Source organism: Antedon bifida, chromosome 7, assembly GCF_963402885.1.
Source record: "Antedon bifida chromosome 7, ecAntBifi1.1, whole genome shotgun sequence".
Classification (NCBI taxonomy): Eukaryota; Metazoa; Echinodermata; class Crinoidea; order Comatulida; family Antedonidae; genus Antedon; species Antedon bifida.
In genome coordinates, this window is record NC_136232.1 from 14031972 (window position 1) to 14056250 (window position 24279).

A 24279-nucleotide genomic window follows, 5' to 3' on the forward strand; every position below is an offset into this window, starting at 1 on the left:
TTATGAGAGATTAAATGATGAGAGATTTAATGATTATTAATATAATTTATGTTTGCCTAATTAAAATATACACATCAGCATTTACTATGAAAATAATGTCCTTATCATTGACTGAAAGACTATACAAATAATTAAAAATGTATAAGAAAAAAAAAAGTTGACATATCAAACTGCTTGAATATTCTAATTGTTACTGTACATTGTTTTTACTTTGAAGGGATTTGAGCAGTAACCAAATAAGTACATTGCCAGTTAATGTATTTGATAGTTTGACAGCACTGACATGGCTATAATAAATATTATACATTGTATCATTTTACAATGTAATCAATACATACAGATTTTAAAAACCACTTTAGCGTTAGTAAAATATTCAATCATTATCAATAAAAAATATTTAATACGGTAATTGATAGTCTTTAAAGAGATTTATTGATTATGTTAATAAATACATTAAAATTTTCAAACTTATTTTGTCTAATATATTTCCATAAAGCATTTGTAAAAGAAATGAGCATCATCTTGATTATATTATATTATTATTGAATTATTTTATAATCTTTCAGTCAATGAATTATCTACATAGTAAATGCTGATGAGTACTTTAATTAATTCATAATGTTTATACCTTAACTGTATAATATAAGTTTGTTAATAATAATATTATACAGAGGTCTAAATTGTTACTGTTGTAAAAAACCAATAGGAGCTTAATTGTTTAAAGATCGATTTTTCATTATTCATTCATTGTTCATTTATTCATGGTCAAACAGAGTAATATAGAGTACATGGTTTGAAATTATTTTCAATAATTGTTCAAAGTTAAAAAGTTCACATACAAATACAAAAACCGAATAAGTTTAAACGTTGAAAAAACGACAGAAGAATAGATTCTCTTCCTTGAGATATACTCGACATGACGCAAAGAAGCATGTCCCTATTCGTATTATACTATACGGCCTAACATACATACATCAATAAGTACATATTTTTGCTCAGTGATTCTTTATTTTTAGTTACAAGCATGACTGAGTCATAGAAACAACATTCCAACTTCCTTTTCATCTTCAAAAGATTATTAAAACCAAACTATTTCCTAAAATGCCTTACAAAATCTTAACTGCACATCATATCATACTATCACATTATATTGAAAGCTCAAAGTTAAGATCACAATAATTTTTGAAGCATTTACCTACTCACTGTTGAGTAGTTGGTTTCTTATTGTAAGACTAGTACAATTTTCCATTTCTACAAGTAATCATTGGTCATATTCTGAATGTTTTTAATGCATAAATTAACTGTACCTTGATATTTAGGTGCTGAGCGTTCTAAGCCAGCAAAAAAACAATGCCTTGTGTACAGCTTTCAAGTCCCTTCAGTAAATGTTTTAAATATAACATTTTGTCTTCTACATTTTATAAATTATATATCTTCTAGGTTTGAGTTTATGATTGGAATGGGTTCACGATTAACTAAACTACGTTTAACTGAACAAGAAAGGAATGCACAGATTTTGCTTTTGTACTTGTTGCCTTCCCGAGATATTGTTAGTACAACTAACAGTAACATTAAATTTATTTGTGAAATTAAAAAAGAGTAAAAATATGAGAAATGTCTAAAAAAAATGTTAATGAAAGCGGCAAAAAAAGCTATAAACATTTATAATGTATGAAACATACTGTACGGAAACAAGTTATTTGCAGTTATCAGTATATGGTATCTACAATCTGCTAGAGTAATATACAATAGTATTACAACATGAATGATGAATGTATTTATTGGTTAGGAATATTGTCAGGATCTTCGTTAGAGTCGCACAGCGTAAGTTACGCACGATTTTATGAAATTTTATGGTTTCTCATAAATTTCAATCGTCGTGATACTATATGTGATTGAATCTAATACTATTGATTATTGAGGAACAGAATAATCGAAAGCAATGAAACTATGGGAAGTTATTTATAAACAGTCAAGGAGATGGTCCCTACGCTGGGCTGTGAACGGACCAGTAAGACATACAGAATTGACAAATGATGAATGTGTTAACCACAAAGTCAAATCTTGAAGAGCAATTTAAAAAATATGCTAATCAGGACTTCAATGAACAAAGCCACAGAAACAGCAAAAAAAGCTATAAACATTTATAATGTATGAAACATACTGTACGTGTTGTAAGATTTCTGTAGTCCGTTGAGGGCGCATATCATAATATGCTTCGAGTATCGGACGATGTTAAATAAATAAATAAATAAATAAATAAATAAGATTCTCATCAAACCTGATGATGCTGGGCAGGGAGGTATCGACACCATCCGACCTCATGTTCGGCTCTTCAGGGGGCACAACAATTAATGATCCCTACTCATACACCACTGGCCTAGTAGAAAATATGAAGTTAGCGCACGATATTGCAAGAACACATCTAAAATCAATGCAAAAGCGCAATAAGTATCAATACGAACTCAAGCTACTAGAGCGTACATACGCAGTTGGGGACAAAGTCTATGTGTTCGACCAGACCAAAATAAAGGGGAAAAACAAGAAATTGAATGCGCCATGGAATGGTCCGGGGGTAGTGACTGAGGTGCTGGCTCCGTATGCCTTCCGTGTGCATCTACGTAATAAAGTATTTGTGATCCACCATGATAAACTAAAGCTCTGTCGGGATCGGGAATTGCCAAATTGGATCACCAACCTTGATCAGGCAAATTCCGACCCCAATGGGGATGCCGAAGATGACGGCCTGTACTGTATTTGCAGGAAGCCATGGGAGGGGCGTTTATGATCGAGTGCGATCTATGCGGTGAATGGTACCATGGAGCATGCGTCAACATTACTCCAGCAGAAGCTATCGATATCGATCGATATAAATGTACCAAGTGTGCCGAGTAGATCCGCATTCAAACGTCTCACCCCGGGCTAACTAACACTGTAATTCATATTCAACATGATTTGAAAAGGTGCTTTTCATTATATCTTTCAGATTTAATATGGAGAAGAAGAGTTATTCAGAAGCTGTGACGCCAATGGACTAGGCTGTGCAAGTGGAGAGGGAGTTTCCTTCTCTGCCTGCCCCTCCGAGAGGGCGACCACTCCTATACCCTCCGGGGGAGAAGAGGCTCCACATCGGCGCCGACAAACACATCTGCCGTGGCCGCACTCCTCTTGGCCCCCGGGGCAGAGGACAACAACCGAGAAGAGCCATCAGCACGAAGAAGAACGCCAGCGACGTCTCCTCTACTTCTAGAAGGAGGGAGGCGCCAGCGAGCGGGAAGTGTTTCCACCTCACCAGAGAGGCCAGCATCGCCGCTCCCACTACCTGTCCAACAAGTGGATGAAAATCCTGCGGTCGACCGCTCAGGCAGTGGGATGCGAGGAGCCAGCAACGTGTGTAAACATCAACGAGCCGCAGTGTCCACTGGCGCTGCTATACCCACATTGTTTATTGGTGCTCCTGGCCGAATTAAAATTACAAAATTACAAAATTACAAATATTCAAACCCGTTTTCCACTGCACCGGGATCGACTGCTTCGGACCCATGTCTGTGAAAGTTGGACGGAGAACAGGAAAGGGCCAACCAGCTAAGATTTTCAGTGATTGTGGAACTAACTTCAAAGGGGGAGACAAAGAACTCAAGTCAGCCTTCGATTGACACAGACAGTTTCAGCTTCAAGGTAACTGCCAGAGAAAAAGACGAGGAATACTGTGTCAAGTGTTTCTATTTTCATTGTGATGGTACTGATCATTCATGAATGGTAGCTAGACGATTAACGACAAATGTTTGATACCTAGCTGTGGTATTGTTTATATAACCCGAGGGCGGCAGTACCATTGGTCCAAAAAATGCTTGGTTCAACTTCAATTTGCAATTCTTCTTTTAGTAATAATCTCAGCGGTCCCTTATAGATGTAGGTGTCTCTTCATCCCATCCAAGATTCAGTCTGCATAGATTCTGCAAGTTTTTTGCAGGAAGGATTGAATGGTTCAGCGAAGCCAAGAGGGTGATATACAGAACACAAACTAATAAAGAGGTGACCAAACCAATAAAGAGGAGCAGTCCGATATCCAAGTTAGACCAAAATTATCTGACAGACTACTAAGAGTCAGAGGAAGATTATGTCGAGCTATAGCATGCCAGAAGAAAGCAAGCAGCCCATCATTTTACCAAACAAACCGCATGGTGTCTGAAGTTAAACAGGGACGATCCATAGAGCAGTATTACAGTGTTATTTTCACATGTCTGGCAACTCTGCGAATGTGAATTAAAGATGACAACTTAGTATATGAAGTAGGTAGATGGACCGCACATTATCAAGGATCTACTGGACAACAAACAAGGAAAGTTAGCAGCCTTGGAAAAGAGGTTGCTGAAAGATCCAACAAAACAACTGCTCTGTGCACCAGCATAGGGAAAAATTAGCCATGGAAATTCCAAAGTGCTCATTTTCAACTTAATTGTTTAAAATGATCACATGTCCAAACAAGGAAAATCAATCAAGCAGAACATAGCTCAATACTTCCTTGCCCCTCTACCATGTGCTTTTTTACTGCATGTCAAATATTTCCTAAGATATAAGTTTTTTACTGTTTGAGACACCAGATTAGCCGAATAAATACGGAGAATCAAGCTCCTGCGGAGCACCGATTTGACGTGGCCCGGGAACCTCCGCGACAGCTGAGTTTAGGACTGTATTCCCGGTTCCACCAACACTCCCCGCCTTTCCTGGAAGCCGCTAAGGGGAGAGCGTGTGAGGACGCCCTCACTGCGTTGACAAGGAAGCTCGTGAAACCCGAGTGATCTTGATGGCGGGATATCTGCTTTCGTTTTTGGCAGACCCGGATCGGCCGAAGGAACTCGAACCTGCTGCAGGTGACGGATAAATATTATTATTATGTACGGTTAAAACAATTCCTGACAGAAATTGTGAGTGATCCAAAACCTATTCTGGATGGATCGGCTGTCTCGTATACAGATTGTCCTCCAATAAAAGATGTAATTTGAGATACATTGTATACTTTTATAAGTGATAAGCAGGAGTCATTAGTGGAGCAGATGGTTGCTGTGCTAAGCACAAGTTTTCTGGTTACACTAGAGCGTCAACTTTTTTATTTTGTCAGTGGCAAATGGTTCGAAGAGTCAGAAGTTATACGCAGTCAGTCAACCACAGTATCTAGAAATAATGACATATCTGAACGTAATTTTTCCCGATTAGATCGACTTCTTTGAGTCAAAGTGACAGACAAACTTAATTTTATTCATGGTTTAATGTTGTATACAAACAATAAAACAGGGGAAGCTTTGAAAAACATGCCTGTTGATAAATTGCCCTTTGCAAAAAAGCCGTATACGAACGTATACGATTTACATACGTTTCGTATATGTTTCGTATAGGAAGTCCATTTCGTATACGAAACGTATACGTCAATTCGGAAGTTCCTGCCCGCATAATAAACATATACGAACCGTATACGATCATTTATAAACAATTTCCTAATAATATACGATCCGTATACGATCCGTATACGATACGAGTACGCGTGTATACAAACTGCATCATATTACCAAGCGAAAAGGGACTGTCCCTCTTTTTACAAGACGACGATAGCATACGTTTACGATGGCAGGAGCATCTTCCAGACTTCAGTAATTAGTGTACAATTTGGTTTTTTTTTCAGTCGGTATATGTACATTAAATTCCCTATGATGATTTAGTTCATAGTTTTCGCTAATGAAAAAAATTGGTGCTGTATTTTACAGACGTTATTTTTCTATCAAGCATAAAAACCCACCCAGGCTGTTCCGTCTTGTTTATCCCCTCTGCTATTTCTTTACCTTTGGTACGTTCCATTAATAAGTGAATCATACAAAATGTGCTGTTATTAATTTGAAAGTGCTTTAATTAATATTAATGTACTTGGAAATAAATAAATAAATATTAAATTGGGCCCGCAGTATATTAAATTTAAAACGAGTAAGTAAAATCCATAAATTACGATGTAATAAAAATGTAGAATACATGTGGCTCCCTATTATATATATGGAATGATCCAAATAAATTCGCCCAAAGCGTGCCTGTGTTGTATTCATTTTCAATCATCATTGTTGTTGTCCAAAACAGGATTTTTTTTGCTACGGGTTTTAACTCGCCATAAAAAAAATAAAAAATGGGATGTAGGCCTAGTTACAGTAGGCCAAAGTAGATAGTAAATTCGATGACTTCTAGCTAGCTAGGCTATAGGCATATTGTAATTGTATAGATCGAACATGCAGTAAACTAGCTACTGCAGCAGCTCTAGTAAACTAAGAGTAACTAGGTCTGGGAAAAATACGCCAAGGAAAAGAGTCTGTGGTACACTCATTGTGAAAATAAGCTAGCTAGCTTTCCCCTATATATTAGATTTGGCTATATTGTATTATTTTAATAACATACTCTAGCTAGTAGTAAATCAACAACGGTGAAATGGAAATACAATGCATTATGGATATCATCGTTGCAGAGTTAGGGGGTGACAACAAAACATTCAAAAGCCAAAAATACACAAAAAAAGAAGCTCCGACGTTTTAAAGCATTTTACTGTTTTAGGCTGCGGCATCAGAACTAATTGCTGTAAATTTTCTAGAGTTGTCACTGATGAATACAATTTAACATAACCTACATGTAACTTAAAAAATCCAAATGATAAATTGTACGCGAACGTAGTAAAACCAGGTAAATGTTAAATACATATTTTACATCTCCCTGGTAAAAAGGTACCCCACGCCCCCATTTTTATGCCTCCATCATTGACAGGCCAAGCGGTATTTAATTATATTTTTATATATTTAGGCTTTATTCATATCATATGTTGGAGTGGTAAACAACTAATATGAGCCTAGTTGCGAGGATACCGCCTCGTAACTACGTATTGACGTATAGACGTTTTACTATAATATTGAATATGTGTTACTTAAAAAAGGATGTAATAAATTGTGTACAATATTAGTAGCTAATAGTTTTTTTGTGCCCCCTCTGTACACACGGCTGCTGGATATTTGTTTATCATTTTAATGAATGTAGTACGAGTCTAACTCCAAATAAAGATATAGAACACATTTTGAGAATTCAAAGTTTTGATCTTTTTCAAAAATCTGATAAACATGACTCATCTTTTTACATAATATACAGCATCAGCATGTACAATCTAATTTAATTGTCACACAATTGAATTAACAAAGGACAAGGATTTCAAATAAACTGTTACAAATAACAATTATGAATGAAATAGTTGGGGTATTGTTGGGTCCATGGGAAATCAACAATGTTTAGTAGACTTATTTAATTTGTTATTTACAGTTGAGGGTGGTTATTTTTTAAAGACATGTTTTATGATTTCTTAATCACCAAGCAGAAATACCGCTGAGATAAATGAAAGCAATTCAATCTGTTCGCTTAACCGGGAAAAAATTGAAATTCGATATAATTGTATTTACTATAACCACTAATTTTGTTTTTTAATTTTTTTCTACGGAAGTGATCAACTTCATATTCAAAATCCGATTGTATTCATCGTTAAATAATAATAATTATTATTATTATATAATGTTAATGTACATATCAACACATCCCACTTCTGTTTTGGATCATGGTTTTCCTCTTCGGCATTATTTGCCAAATTATTGTTACGCCATCTCCATGCTATACTACAACACATGTCGCGGAATAATATCGCTTAACATAAACGATGTAATTTGACCACCCAAAGCTTGCACGTGGTGTGACGAATTGAGAAGATCGAACGACGTACCCGATGATATGCATGATTGGCCACCAGAGAGCCGAGTCGACCACGAGTTGCAACTGTAGGCAACCGAGCGACGCTCGGTCGTCGGCTGAACTTACTGACCTCTGTCATATTTTATAAAGGAAAACTGCAAACAACATCGTGAAAATGGCCCCTTAATTGTCTTGTCCTTTCTAGGCCTACCTAGTAGTAGTATACCTGTTTAGCGTATTTTATAGACTTGCGAAAAACGTTGTTTGAATTGTATCGGTAGCCTAGGCTATCTAATAAATAGAAATAAATAATTATGGTCTTATGTCCTAGCTCCTACTATACTAATAGACTAGTGGCCGGTGCTAGCTAGGCCAGAGAGCCAGCCTACGTACGTATTTGTTGTAATGACAATTAAAATGTTTTATTTAGCTCTATTCTACTTATTACTACTATTATAATTTATAAAATGGACTAGTTTGTTCGTATATGATTCGTATACGTCCCGTATACGATATTCTTATCATGAATAAACAACGTATACGTTACGTATGCTAAACGTATACGACGCCAACTCTTTGTGGAGCAACAGAGTGGAAATAATGTAAACAGTGAAATCGTATACGATCCGTATACGTCGTATACGTTTTCAGCGTATACGAATCGTATACGGCTTTTTTGCAAAGGGTGACTGCAGAAGTTGGTGGAGTGAATAAATTGACCAGAAAATTATTACAAACCTCAAAGCAGAAAAGCATTTGACCTATGTAATCAACGCATAAAAAAAAAAAAAAAGAAAAAAAAAAAAAAAAGAATTTTCTTGATACAAGTCATTTATATTCAAAATGCGATGGGTGCAGTAGCAATCGATGGCCACCAAAAAGATGCAAATGGTGTACACAAAAATACCAATCTGTAAAGGACAAAAAAGCAGCAATCAAAAGGCAGTTAAATTACTACAAGACACTCAAAATTAAGTCTATACCTTACACTAAATATCATTTCACTAGTGGAGGGGAAGAAAACTCAATTGATGTTTTGAAACAGATAACTATTTTGTAGAGAATGAGCAAAATGTATGTATTTTGTTTAGTCGTCTTCGCATAAAAAGGAGGCGATTATTGACAGTGGCGATTAGCGTCACTGGAACAACGAATATGCTTGACGACCCCGATGATAGGCCTAGGAGGAGACAGCTACACGGGCCTAGAGCAAATATTGTGTCAGTGGACTGGTGGAATGTAACGGTTTGTCAACGTTATACAGTTGTGGAGAGAAAACTTTCGAATGTCTGAAGGTACTGTTTGTTATGTAGGCTAGGCCTACACATAATTATTAAATTATTACAAGTTATTGTCTGAATGTCAGTAATATTGTTTTGGACCTGGTAGGTAGCCTACCTTAGAAGTTGTACTACTAATAATATACTAGGCCTAGTTTGTGTGTAATGGTACCATGCTAGATCCATCTCTATTTTGTTGATTAACTTTAATTAACAATTCTTATTAATTAGACATTATATCAAACAAAACTAATTTAATTAATGGACTGTCTCTAACAAAATAGAAATGTTGTATTTAATAAATGTAAATTGCAAGGATAAAAAAATACTTTCTGTATGCAACTATAGTTTGTATGTGATTATTTCTAGGTACATTTCATTTGTTACACGATAGACTTCAACCTCGCCTGGAAAGAAATGCTTCAAACTTCGAGAATGCAATGAATGTGGAAAAAATTGTTGGCATGACCTTGTGGCGGCTCGCCACACCTTGTGAATACCGCACCATTGGCGTTCATCGATCAACAGTATGTAGATGCATCAACGATACAATGTTTGAGGACTATATTGTTTGGCCAAGAGGAGAGCGACAGAAGGATTTACAATCTCCATTCTTTTCCACAATGTGCAGGAGCCATTGACGGTTCACATATACCAATGAAAGCCCCTAGTTTTTAACCAGCCGATCATTATAATCGCAAAGGGCGATATTCAATAATACTACAGACAGTTGTAGATCACAAATTGAGGTACATACACAAATACATTTTTTGTGCACTAACTTTTTAAGCTACATTTTCAATTCAAAATAATTAACTATTTGTTATGTTATTATTGCTGTTTCTAGATTCACAGACATAAATGTTGGGTGGTCTGGCAAAGTGCATGATGCACATGTTTTCAGGAACTCTTCTGTGTATCGAAGAGGTCAAAATGGTACACTTTTTCCTAGGGTATGTACATACAACAAATCAAGAAAATGAAATCATGACTTTAATTGCTCTTATTTTTCCAGAAGTCAAGTATCAGCACTTTTTCTTTTGTAGTTGGGTGTGCAATTTGATGGTGTTGAAGTGCCAGTTTTCATTATCGGCGACCCAGCCTATCCACTGTTATTATGGCTGATGAAATGTTTCCCGGAGCGAGGTAATGTAAATCAAAAGCATAGACGATTCAACTACAGATTGAACAAGATTTGGAATCAAACTACAGATTGAACAAGATTTGGAATCACTAATAAATATCTGGTTTAGTAAATTCACTTGGTTACATTTAATAATGTTAGACAAAGGAGAGCAGTGTTTCTACAGAATTTAGGTAAACCCAACGCTGCTTTAATTAATTTACGTTGCGTTTTTTCTAAGTCAAGAATATACATTCTTGCTCAGATTTACACATTGTAGGCCATACGTTAGTTGGTATCAGGACTGTTTTCCAGACATTGTAGTTTTACATCTGTAGACGAACCATATTTACACATGCCAGTTCCTTGCAATGCATAGAAAGCTCTTAAGATTACCACCCAGTTCAATGCCTAGGTATGTGACGACATCAACACATGCCAATACTGTTATCTAGATACCATGTGGGATCTTCAATAAATGGTGATTTTCCAAACACAGTGCAGGTCATCAATAGTTTTATACCCGACCGTAGACCAACCATTTGCACATCACACACCACAAAATTAATTACAAAATTATCTCATTTAGTATTTTTTTGCAATGTATCAGTTTGCGGAATGTTGCGGAAACGGAATGTTGTGAAGGTAGTGTCAGACTACGAGGCTGGAATATGGCAGTGTGTCCAAGTTATGTTTCCTGACGTTAATATGACAGGCTGCCAATGCCATTATACCCAGGTATGTAAATCATTTTACCTTTAAAATTTTTTAATTGCTTTGCTAAAACATTTTAACCTTTTTTTTTATCATTTTACTAAGCAATATTCAAGAGTTTGGACTCCAGTGTGCATACGTGGGAGATGCAGCCATAAGGACATTTGCAGTGCGAAATAATGGCGTTGCCGGTGGTGTCCGTCGAGCACATCCAGTATTTAGATGTATTAAGATGACTGCACGCCGATTGCCACCAATGAGAGAGATGCTGGAATACATTAACAGCACCTGGATCCAAGGAGATATATTCACACTAATCGATTGGGTGGTCTACCAGCAAGACATCAGAACCAACAACGACCTGGAAGGTTACCAATGCCTATGTTACTTTAATTAATATTTCTCTGTATATTTTTCTGTATTCATAATTATTAACGCTCCTTTTTCTGTATTTTCACAGCTAACCACCTTCCCTTTTACCTTTGGTAAAACTTTTGCACAAGGAGAACCACAGAGTTGCCATCACAGCTGAACTCCTTCTCAGATAATCTCAGGAATCGGTCCCGGCACGCTGCAAGAGTCACCCAGCACCTCAACGGTCTGTGGAACGAATACCAGCATGGTACCTGAACTGCAACGTTTCTTTTTTGGGCAGCCAGCAGAGTCATCAGCAGAAAGGCGCGTGTACTTTAGTTGGTTATTCGAGTAATGTACAATGTCCAAATCAAGAGAAATAATTTTATTTTAATGTTTTAGAAAATGCTTTAGTTTAAGAAACGACCGCCTAAATATTGATTCATGTTATTATGTAATATGGGCCGAAGGCCAAAATTACGAATAAAGAAAGAAAGATCACGGTGTTCTGTGATTATTTAGACTGAGAGGGCGCTATATATGTAAACAAATATGGCGGCGCCCATGTAACGGGTATTTAGTTTTACTTTTTACAATATAATCGATCGTTTGTTATGTTTATGACGTGTTTTATATTGAATTTGTCTAATGATATAATTATTGATAATAATGTGGTTTTAGTGCGGTTTGTTGATGATTGTTTTGGTAACAAATAAGATGATCAGTTACTAGGCCTATCTTTCTATGATTTTTTATGCATTTGTGAATCGAACTATCGCTACTAGTAATAATAGTATTTAGATGACAAGACGAATGAGTTTTGTTATATTATTGTACTAGAAATTATTGGATGTATTCATTTATCAGGTGTATGGTTAATGAGACCTGGCTTTGATGAACGACTATCCTAGTGTATTATGCTATTGTATACCAGAGAGCATTGCAGGTACATTAGTGTTTTAACACTAGTATACTATCCAACCCAAAACAAACCCCCAACTTTGAACCTGTACCACCTTCGGATAGACAGAACTGACCAAACTTTACGGAACTGAACGCTGGACGATTTCTCGGAAGATTGAACTGAAACAACGTGAACTGAATCGACGTGGACTGTTTGCAGTGAAGAGGAGTCAAAGCGGTATATGTTTCACCTGGTAGAAAGTTGGAACTGTTCCAAGGAAGTCCTAAGAAAGCAATCGAGCCGAACGTAGAGGACTGGGTGGCCGATGTACATGCCCAACTTGAGATGAGATGTTTGTCACCAGGAGCAGCCGTTGCGTTTATTAAAGAGAATTCTAGAAATTCTTCTTAAGGTATTCGGAGATGGAAATAATCTACGGCAACTACAGCAGAAATTCTTTACATATAAGCAGGGTGCACAGCAAGATTTACTCAGTCTTTCCCTTGAATTGGTCAGCCTATACGACTCGATTTTGTGTTTAACCTCATTGCATAATCCGATGTCATCTTCATCTCTGCTAAACACATGCTGATGCTTGTTGATCATTCCCTGTAATAGATTTTGTTGTTCGTTATTAAGGTCCTTACCAACATTCATTCTGGACATCAGATGTGATGTATGCGTCTCATTCGTGTCTATGTACTCTATTTATATGATGTTTAAAAAAAATTAATTAATTAAAAAAAAAACTCTACTTTCAGTTCCACAATGGCAAAGACTCAACCCACTAAGAAAGCAAAAACCAACACACCTGCCAAGAAGAGGCCTAAGAAAACTGGGGCAACGGAACTGGCAGAACTTACGGCGATTGTTAAAAACCTTTCCGCCGAGGTTCAACAATTGAAGGGTAACCCATCGTCGACAGTTGATATTTCTAACTAACTGATCTAACTGGGCATTCCCCAAGAAATTGATACAATTAGCGATAGTACCCCGCCATTATGTAAAAATATCCCTATCCTTCTGGCCGAAGAAAATCTTATTTCCAATCATTTCCACTATTCCGGTTTCCGAAACCCTAAAGAATAAAATGGTATGTAGGTTAAGAGTGTTGTATAGTGTTTCGCGTGGGGTAAGTGGGTGAGCATGTAGAATTATTCGGAAAGCTTTATTTTGCATTTTTTGGATATTATTTATATTGGATTCAGATCCGGAAATAAAATAGAAATGAAAAGGTGTACAGTATGCTGACCTGATACAATTCTTAGATGACTGAATATGTTTGCTAGAAAGTCAAAGCCAAAAGTAGTGCAACTCTACACAAACTAAACAACCATCAAAATGGGTGAGGAGGATTGCACATCCTTCATAATCAGAGTTGAAAAGATACTTATTAATAATCACTAAAAAGAGCTAAGGAAACACCCAGTGATGCCCTTCTAATAGCCATGGTGTTGAAGGGATTGCCTGCGACATAACGCTCCATTCAAACTATTTGTTAATACACTAGAAAGATATATTGTCTCGCCCCCTGAAAAAATACTTTGACCAAAAATTGGATTAAAAAAAAACAACTTGCATTTTAAAGTAAAAAAGAGTCAATAGTTTGTCTGACAAACGTGTTCCGGTTAAATATAACCCTTGACCCTCAATTAACTATTCTATAGAAAAACATGTGATGGGCATGTTAACAAGGAGACCAAGTTTATTAGTTCAGGTGTAAGACACTAAAAAACTAAACTAAACTAAAAATGTTGATGAACCCAACACTGTATTTGCATTATTTCATGAACTCTATTTATTTTCAGATACCAAAAAGTGAAAACTTAAGACTTGACTTATTAAACATTTCTCTTGCATTTACTTATCATTGTTATTAAATTCACTTAATCATTTGCTAATTTACATTTTAAAGATTTTTAAGAAGTGGTCACCTCAACAACAAATGGAGTTTGCAACCAATAGTGAAAAACAACCTACATGGAGGAGATTTATTGACATCAACTGCAGTGCTGGCTTCAGGGAACAATTATGCAAAAATTTCTCCGATTGCAAAGTTGTTGAAACTGAAAATTGTAAATACCACACCTATTACAGAATTCAGAGATGTTATCTTGATCCGGCCATAACAATCAGAAAGATGTCTTAAAGTCACATGAAGAAAAAGATGTTGTTGTGCTTGGTAAGTTTTGTTGTAAAGTTATTTCCATTTAATTTTTGGCAGTGCACTTAAAATAATAGAATTTGTTTTGTTTATGCCAAGTAGAAAGCTTAATGAATACTAATACATCTTTTCCAGCTGTAAACAAATTGTGGGATAAGACACAGAAGGATATTCTAAAAAGTCATGAAGGAAAGGAGGTTGTTGTGCTTGGTAGGTTTTGTAATTTACACTAAATTCTGATATATGGAGGGTTAAATGGTATAATTTGTAAACCGTGAAATCTAATAAATTTACTAATACTTTATATTTAGGAGATGGCAAAATGGACAGCCCAGGCCATTCCGCACAATTCTGTACCTACACCATGATGAATAATGCAGACAAAAGCATTCTGTCAATTATAACCCTGGACAAGCGTGAAACCGGTGGTAAGAGTACAGCAATGGAAAAGGTCGGTTTTCAAGACCAACATTTCTTGAGGAACAAAATGTCAACGTGATTGAATGCATTACAGATGCACATATGCAAATTGGTGCAATAATGAGTATGTATTCCTTTTCTGTAAAATTTATGACATTAAGTTCAACAAACTAAAAAATACAATGTTCTGAACTTAATTTTATTTTCTGAATATGTTACTAGGCAGGACAGAAAAAAGATTGCAAAGCATTATTAAGTTGGAGCCAGGACATCGTGAACTATTTCTGGCATACATGTGAGGTTGCAAACACATATGATGAATTCATTGTAAGTACAGTATGCCTATGGTTAATGGATGATGAATAACAGAAATGCATTTAACTGTACCAGGATGTATTAGGCAATTCCAGTGTCAGTGATTATTCAATACGATAGGGAAATAATTTTTAGAAATATAATTATAATTTTCTCAAACAAGGTGTTATTACTTCTGGACAATCATGATTCCCATATTAGCATTGAGGTACTAGACTATGCACAATCAAATGGGATAGTAATGCTTTCATTCCCACCACATTGCTCACACAAGCTACAGCCACTGGACAGGTCTGTGTATGGCCCATTCAAAAGAGATTCCAGCTCTGGTTTGGAAGGCATTTCCTAGAGCTATGACAACTAGCAGGCCTCGAATTTGGGGATTTTAGGGGTAAGGCCATTTGGCCTCCGGTTTTTGTCGATTTGAGGGACACCAAGGCCAAATGGGAGGGCACCAAGGCCATTTGTTTTAAATCGAAGGGGCACCAAGGCCAACATTAAAAAATATTTTAATAACTAGGCCAAAATAAAAAAAATAGCTTGTTTCCGGTTGAGCGCCGGGTGGAAATCTTTTCAAAAAAATTGTACCCGCAAACATTTTTTTGGGGATTTCCCCTATTCATCAGATAGCATAGTATGTAGTAGGAGAGGACTGTCTACATCTTTTTGTATTTCCGATCCATATAATAATAAATAAGTGAAGACATATTTTGTACATTCATTTTACGCAAAAGAAAAAATCATATGCTGCAGTTTCCAATTTATTAGCCAGTAGTCATGGCATTAAAATTGCTAAAAGTACTGTGATGAACATGGAAAAGAAATTCAAAGGCTATAATAAATCAATAAAATATGCATCCGTTTACAGGGAATTCCAATCATATTGTGCTGATAAGTTTACAAAGTACCGGTATACATCTACAACAAGTTCTATATCATCTGAGCCCCCAGCATCTGTAGCAGTACACATGTTGCCAGTTTCGTCTGGACCGTCTACATCAAGAGTAGTGTCACCAGTTTCGTCTGAACCGTCTACATCAAGAGTAGTGTCACCAGTTTCGTCTGGACCGTCTACATCAATAGTAGTGTCTCCAGTTTTGTCTGGACCGTCTACATCAATAGTAGTGTCTCCAGTTTTGTCTGAACCTTCGACATCCGCAGTCATTACACCGAAAACATCTGTACATTCATCATCTCCAAAGAAAATGTTGTCTGGAAAACGTTCATTAAAACGTAGAGGAAAGCTGACGCCTGTATAGGCACAAATGCAAAAGAGACTGGACTTCACATTTGAGACCATTCAAGATCTGCAGACAAAACTAAAAAAAACAAAAAGTAAAAAAAATGGCGGAGAAGAAAATCGAGGAAAAGAACCGTCACTTAAGACAAACAGTTGAAAGAAAAAAAAAACAGATACAAAAGAAGGAAGAAAAAATATCAAAATTGAGTACCTAAAATTCCAATGAAGCCTTCAACAGGACTATTTGGAAAAGGGCTCCCAAAGAGATTTACTCTAGCGCCAAATGTGTCGAGCGAGCCCTATATTCAGCTGTTTTGGCATGGAACCGAGGAAGCGTCAGCCGGTGGAAATTCATGCGGTCAATGGACATTCTCCCAAATATCCATTCTATAAAATCACTAATCAAGAAAGATAAGGAGAGAATCAGAGATGCAAAAGCTAGTAGTACTAGTATGGAGGAAAAAAGAAAAAAGAGAAAATCAAAAGAAAACGATAGCAGAACATTTAGCAGGAGAGGGAGATTACGGGGCAGCGAAGTTCAATGACTAGAGACTGTGTATACCAAATATATATGTTAAACTTCATGTATAAAGTAGTACAATTGCATAAAACAGGGTAAACTGTTAACTGAAAATGCTAAAATATGAGTAAATACTGGGAAATAATTGGTTTTATGCTCTTTAATGCGAATTGAAGACGCGGCGTGTCGTGAATTGACATGACAAAATATTCAAACGCTTATTTCTTAAATTCACATATTTTTCACTAAAATTGAAACTAAATTGTTATTTGTCACCCAAAGTGAACCATGTATTTTTCTTAATAGGCTGTAGCTATTATGTGACTATTTTAATAGGGGAGTGAGAACAAAATTATTTTCATTAGCTTTCCAGCAGTATATAGTTTGTAGGGGTTTCTATAAATAATTTTGACATGACGTTAAACAAATCTCGCGATTTTCGTCAATGTTATGTAGTCAGGCACCTTAAAGGGATTTGACTGGTAACCGAATACGTACATTTCCAGGAAATGTATTTGATAGTTTGACAGCACTAACACACCTGTAAGTATTTTGATCATGTCAATTTCTTTGTTTAATTTCTTTTTTAAATTGATTACTTAACAAATAATGAGTTATACAAATTGTGTTCATGAGAATAACACTTTCTTATCTATATATAAGGGAAAAATTCGGTAAATCGGGCCTTACTTCTAGAATTTTTAGTCGATGGTATATAAAGTTGGTTTGTACTTTCGGTACTGATTTTAACCACCTAATGTAACCCTGTTTACTAATTAAATTGAGTTAGATAATTAGTTATTGACAATTAAAACGAATTTAGGTTCAACGATTTTCCCCGAATAGGGGTGTCTTCCGATCGTGGCATACACCGTCTAATGGATGTCCATCTTGAAAAATACCGGCATACAATAATCTATTCTGTCACCCCAAGTACTGGAATTAATGAATTATTTATTGAGAACTTATGCCTCGACCTCAATATAGAGAGCTTAAGCAAGCATGAGCGAAATGTTAGCATTTTATTTGATGAAATGAAGGTAAAGTCTGGCCTAGTGTACAATGTTAGAAGCGGCCAATTAGTTGGATTCACCAACATTGGTGATCTATCCAATGACATAAATGTGTTTGAATCAATAGGTCTTTGTGTAAGAGCTCTGGTCTAATAGCCATGGTGTTGAAAGGACTGCCTGCGACATAACGCTCCATTCAAAATATTTGTTAATACACAAGACTTGCCTTATTAAACATTTGCATTTTACTTATCATTGTTATTAAATACATTTAATCATTTGCTAATTTACATTTTAAAGATTTTGAAGAAGTGGTCACCTCAACAACAAATAGTGTTCGCAACCAATAGTGAAAAACAACCTACATGGAGGAGATTTATTGACATCAACTGCAGTGCTGGCTTCAGGGAACAATTATGCAAAAATTGCTCTGTTTGCAAAGTTTTTGAAACTGAAAATTGTAAATACCACACATATTACAGAATTCAGAGACGTAATCTTGTTCCGGCCATAACTGAATTATAGACAACAATCAGAAAGTCACATGAAGGAAAAAATGTTGTTGTGCTTGGTAAGTTTTGTTGTAAAGTTATTTCCATTTAATTTTTGGCAGTGCACTTAAAATAATAAAATTTGTTTTGTTTATGCCAAGTAGAAAGCTTAATGAATACTAATACATCTTTTACAGGAGATGGTAGGATGGACAGCCCTGGCCATTCTACCCAAAACACAATAATGAATAATTCTGACATAAGCATTTTGTCAATTTTGACGATAGACGAACGAGCGACAGAGGGAAAAGCACCATTATGGAGAAAATAGGATTCCAGAAAAGTTTGAGGTTCCTCAATGAACAAAATGTGAATGTTAATGAAGATTTTAAGGAAGGACAAAGTCAGGCTGTAAAATGGGAAACTGCACGCTGTTGCTGCATTTGACAAAACGACAATGCTGTCAGGCCAGCTGGCCAGCAGACGATACGATATTGAACCTTGCACAGCTGGCAACGAACAACAAGCCACTCGTATAATTGCAAGGCGTTGACTACTAGACTACTATTACTAGACACCAAGTGCTACAAATTTAGCACCACAGATGAAATTATGCCATCCATCAATGATAGATTTGCAATAGTCTTTTAGTACTTTTAGTTAAGTTACTTTCACTTGTACATTGAACATCGAACAATAAAGATCATATTAGTATAGCAACTACGTCTCGTGTATATTTTATAAATTATAACAATAAGTTTACATGGTGTCAGAAGTGACGGAAATTTAAGCAAAATGGCTGAAGGACCTTACTTTAAAGCGCCGTCGGAATTTTCAAACAAGTGATAAATATAAGCGTGATTTAATTAATGATGTATTAATTAAAGTTCCTGCGGATAACAACCAAGTACTTTTTTGGCAGCTATTTGTGACATTTTGAATATGATTATTCCACTTAAGATTTGTGCTACTATTCCCGGGAATCAAGTGTCACATCAATGCTACATGAACTTGAATGGCAAAGTCTTGAGACAATACGTACTATCACACATTTAATCATGATGTCAGTGGTGGCGCCAGCTGTTGGGCTACGGGGGCTGTAGCCCCCTCGTCGGAGAGCCTAGCCCCCCCCCCCGTCGGGGAACGCGAGTACTTTTCGTCGGGGAATATAATATACAGTAAAAATCATTCGCGTTCACTTCCTAGAAAACCGCAGCGTTTCATTTTTTTAGTACGTCGGACGGAGAGCTATTAAACTTTTTTGCATGCATTATTGCCGGCGATCTAATAAACAATGTACACACTTGTCTGGCGGTGTCTCTTTGTACGAATTGTTTAACATTGGGCCCGGCCCATTGCGGTTTACACGTGATATCATGTTCCATCCAGGGACCAGAATGTGTACTGTTATTATCCAGGCGAACTTTACCGAAGCGTTATGTTGTGAACTGTGTATCGACGTACGCTATACTGTTATGTTCGCGATCTATTGTTTTTTTTATTTACGATTAACCCCAGTGTTCTCCCCAGGCCTTTGAAGCGTCACGGTGCCGTGACGCTTAAAACCTTATCCGTGACGCTTAAAAATATCAACCACAACCAATCTAAAAATAGATTAATAACAGGCAGGTACTTTCTAGAGCTGAGGCGCGGCATATCCATGCATAAAGAGCCTAATGCATACGAGACACGACCACAAGCCAAGAAACAAAAGACTGCGTGTTATAACAACTGAGACACGCTTTCACCGGCCGCCGTTTTTGTTTTGTTACTGCCATGTCTCTCTTTCGATCTCTAGTATTGGCTGTTGTCTGAATCGTCTAAAATGCGGTAACTTGTATATTGTAAATAAAACAGTGATTGATTGTATTGTTTTTCTTGTAAAAATGTTATGTGTATTAAAAAATAAATATCAATGATATTTTCAATATATCACACTGAATTAATCGACTCTCTATGGATCGGTGGGATTTACTCTTTCGTCGGTAACGTTACAGGCCTCGAATATTACCGCGGCAAGTGCTGTCGGTGCCCTCCCAGTTGGCCTCAATGCCCTCGAAAATAAACAGCACCTACGGCCACTACTGGCCTGCCCTTTTTTGCGTTGGCCGTGAGTGCCCTTCCCGAGTTTTACCACAATAAAAACCACTGAAGTAGACAATAGCGACTCAGACGATACGCAAAACTATCGCAAGAAGGGATTTCCCTAAACGCATAATACACAGTAGACAAAACATCGAACATATTTGTGTAAACCAAAACAATATCGTCCCGGCTGCCGTGTGCGTGGTAAATCATGGTATGGATAGTTTACTTACATTAAAATACAGGGGTGTACACTTTTAATAATCAAGCTAAAAACGAAAGTATTAAAGTCGCACCACCCCCGCCTCAATAATCGAGCTAGCCGCCTTCGTTGAAAAAAAATTACACGCACTCCTAGCTTATCCTCCCACCACTGCCGATCCGACCGAACACACGCAATTCAATACATTTGAAGCACACGCACCCTCTGATAAGAAATTTCACACGACGTGTGTCGTGTACACGACGAAGGATCGGATCATTGGAAAAACAATTCCTTTTGACGTACACGCACCCTCTGATAAGAAAATACCATGTGCGTTCCTGCATGGTGTAGTCCATTATACGTGTAAAATTAGGGGTGTCCACTTTTAGTACCAAAGTTAAACCCACACCTCAACCCGACGATCGTTATATTTATATTTTATCGCACCCACCTCAATAATTCAGCCGGCAGATCATCTAAAAATCAACGTCGTTGAACTACAGTTGTCCTACTGATGAGTAGGCATATTTTTTTTTCATTGGGGACTTCTCCTTGACGTTCGTAATGAACGCAAAAAATGTTTCTTATCGCGTAGGCCTATGTTTACCGGCGGAAAAGTAGATTACGATCGTGCTGTTTGCTAGCACGCTATGAAGTGTCCTTTCCGGCCAACTACAGAGTTGTCCTACTGATGGTAGGCCTATAGTTTTATTTCATCGGGGACTTCCCCTTGACGTTCGTAATGAACGCAAAAAATGTTTCTTATCGCGTATGTTTAGCTGCGGAAAAAGTAGGCTAGGCTACGATCGTGCTGTTTGCTAGCGTGCTATGAAGTGTCCTTTCCGACCAACTACAGAGTTGTCCTACTGATGAGTAGGCATATTTTTTTTTCATTGGGACTTCCCCTTGACGTTCGTGATGAACGCAAAAAATGTTTATCGCGTATGTTTACCGGCGCAAAAAGTAAGCTACGATCGTGCTGTTTGCTAGCGGGCTATGAAGTGTCCTTTCCGGCCAACTACAGTTGTTGGCCGGAAAACTAGTTTTATTTCATCGGGGACTTCTCCCTGACGTTTGTATTGAACGCAAAAACATTTTCTTATCACGTATGTTTACTGGCGGAAAAAGTAGGCTACGATCGTTTTACTGTTTGCTAGCGCGCTATGAAGCTTCGTTTCCGGCCAATTAATTAGAGTTGTCCTACTGATGAGTAGGCATATTTTTTTTTCATTGGGGACTTCCCACTGACGTTCGTAATGAACGCTAAAAATGTTTCTTATCGCGTATATTTACCGGCGGAAAAAGTAGGCTATGATCGTTTTTACTGTTTGCTAGCGCTCTATAAGTGTTGTTTCCGAAAAAAACTAGGTGCCACTCAACATGAATGTTACGTGCGAGAGTACCATTTCCGGCCATCTAGGGTGTCAATTACCAAAAATCGCTTCGCCACAGCCCCAACCATGGTGGGGCTGTGGCTCATGTACTTAGTGTCGGAATGGCCCCTCCCCCACCCTCGGGGGGTGGGGGAGGGGCGGAAGCGTGAAGCTTGATGTGAATCCTGGGGAGAACACTGAACCCTGTACCGTGGGGTACCTAAAATAGACGTTTCACTGTAGGCTTGCCTAACACTCGCACTAAACAAACATTTTTCCAACATCTTATTATAGCTAAGTTATTACATTTCCAATGTCCTGTATGTCATGAACTGCTCATCATACATCGAAATTCCAGATTCACATCTGGAAAATAAACTGATTTTCCCCGAAGGAAAATGGTCTACGCTTGCGGACGCATTCCCCTCCAAATAAAAGATAAAAGGGGGCACTTTTTAGGCCTTTAGGCCTGAATTTTTTTAAGTCATAAGTGTAGTTTTTGAAGACCTGCTCTAGTTTTCAAAATTGTCTTAGCTCAATCGTCTCCAATTATAGAGCTGGTCATGGATACTTATACATTTCGTTTCATATTTCGATGTACAATATACAGTTAGTGCATTGTCTGGGAACATAGAGATCTCTTTTTTTTTTCAATTTTTTTTCCATATCCATGTTAGGGCTGGTTCTGGAGACGTACCGGTATATATTTTGTTTTATGCTTCGAAGCCTATCAATTTTCTTGGCAGCTCATCCCTAATGGTAGCTGGTCCTGGAGACGTATATATTTTGTTTCTTTTTTTTCGAAATACTATAATCCAATTTTCGGGGACCTAACAACTCTACTTGTTTAAATGTTCTTAGCTCTATCTCAACCTCGGTGGGCTGGTTCTCTGGTAATTTGTTTTCATATATCAATGTATAATTGCCTCTATTTTTCAAAATGTTCTTACAGATCAGCCCATGGGTGTTAGTCTCGCGCATTTACAATTTTCGCACCCCCACCAGACAGCAACCTGCCTACGCCTCTGCGATTATAACGATATACATCTTGGCCCGTGGGAAGTTTTATGTTCGCGTATATTTTCTATGATAGGCATATTGAACTTCATTTTTAAAATTGAAAGAATGGATTAACACAGTCATCGCATCGGATCTCGTGCAATGTGTTTTATCGCACAGTCTTTTAACTATATACCATACAAATGGAAAAGGTTGGCTACCCTAAATCTGATTAAAACGGCCTCAAATTACGCTATAACGCGTTGCTTCCGGGGGCGTCGCCCCCTGGACCCCCACCGGTGGGGGGCCCTTGTCGGCCCCCCTGGCCCCAGCCTAGCGATGCTCACGCTTCGCTCGTATAGCCCCCGCGTCGGAAAGATCCTGGCGCCACCGGTGCATGATGTTTAAAATAAGTCACTCATTGGTGGACATCGATTAGAAAAATTATTTGAAAAACCCATGATTTAACCTACCAACGTCAACAAACAAGAACTACTCTGCTCGAATATAGTTTTTTCCCATGGACAGTGAAACATTGGAATGAATTACCACACAACACATTGTGATATTCAAGCAAGCAAGGAGAACAGTCCCTCTAAGCAGGTAAGCCTCTCCTTGTACTACTAATCATACACACTCGGCGATTCAGAACATGATCCAGATCAAGAGACGTTTCGGCCTTTAAAGTGGGATGTTTCGGCCCAATAGTGGGCCGAATCGTCCCACCAAAAGTGGGCCGAATCGTCCCGGGCCGAATCGTCTCAGGGCCGAATCGTCCCGGATTCGAATATTTAGATGGGCCCGCTAATAATATATAAATAATATATACTTTACCATTATTGCAGGGTAAGAAACAATAACTCGTAGATCGAAGTAAACTGGTGATTCGATTCCACTCTTTAAGGTAAACTTGCCAAATTTAAGAGCATTAATCTCAAAGAGATCAACAATTAGTTTCCGTGTATTTGTTGTACACTCCATTTTTCGCCAACTCAATCTACACCGTCCACACGTGTGTGTCCTTCCTTCAAATACCATAATACCGAAAACTATGAAACGCCACTACTGCCTTCTTCCCCAGCTGCATCGACGCACAGTGACGGGGGCAAGAATCAATTAAAAAAATCCAAAATGGTAATGTGGCAATTCAATCTTTTTAAAGGTGTATTAGGAATAAGACATCCTAAATTATATAAATCAATCAATAATGTTATATTTGGTGAATTTTAATAGTGTCTTGTAACCATGGAAACTGAAAGAAACTATGAACTTTCACTTAAAATGAGCAAAAGTTTTGATAAATTCGCTGTTATTTGATTTA

The 24279-nt window shown here is 37.3% G+C and overlaps 1 protein-coding gene across 2 annotated transcripts in view; it reads right to left on the reverse strand.

Moving 5' to 3' along the window:
- LOC144849200 (uridine 5'-monophosphate synthase-like) overlaps window positions 1-23988 on the reverse strand; it is a 34055-nt gene extending 10067 nt beyond the window's left edge. Inside the window, exon 1 of one of the 2 annotated variants that reach the window (XM_078706246.1) lies at window positions 23793-23988. In XM_078706246.1, coding sequence (XP_078562372.1) covers window positions 23793-23939 — 147 coding nt within the window. In that variant the 5' untranslated portion in view covers window positions 23940-23988. Of the gene's footprint in view, window positions 1-23431; window positions 23531-23792 lie in introns of those variants that run through there. The other variant, XM_078706247.1, reaches the window with a different exon arrangement.
- Window positions 23989-24279: the final 291 nt, after the last annotated feature.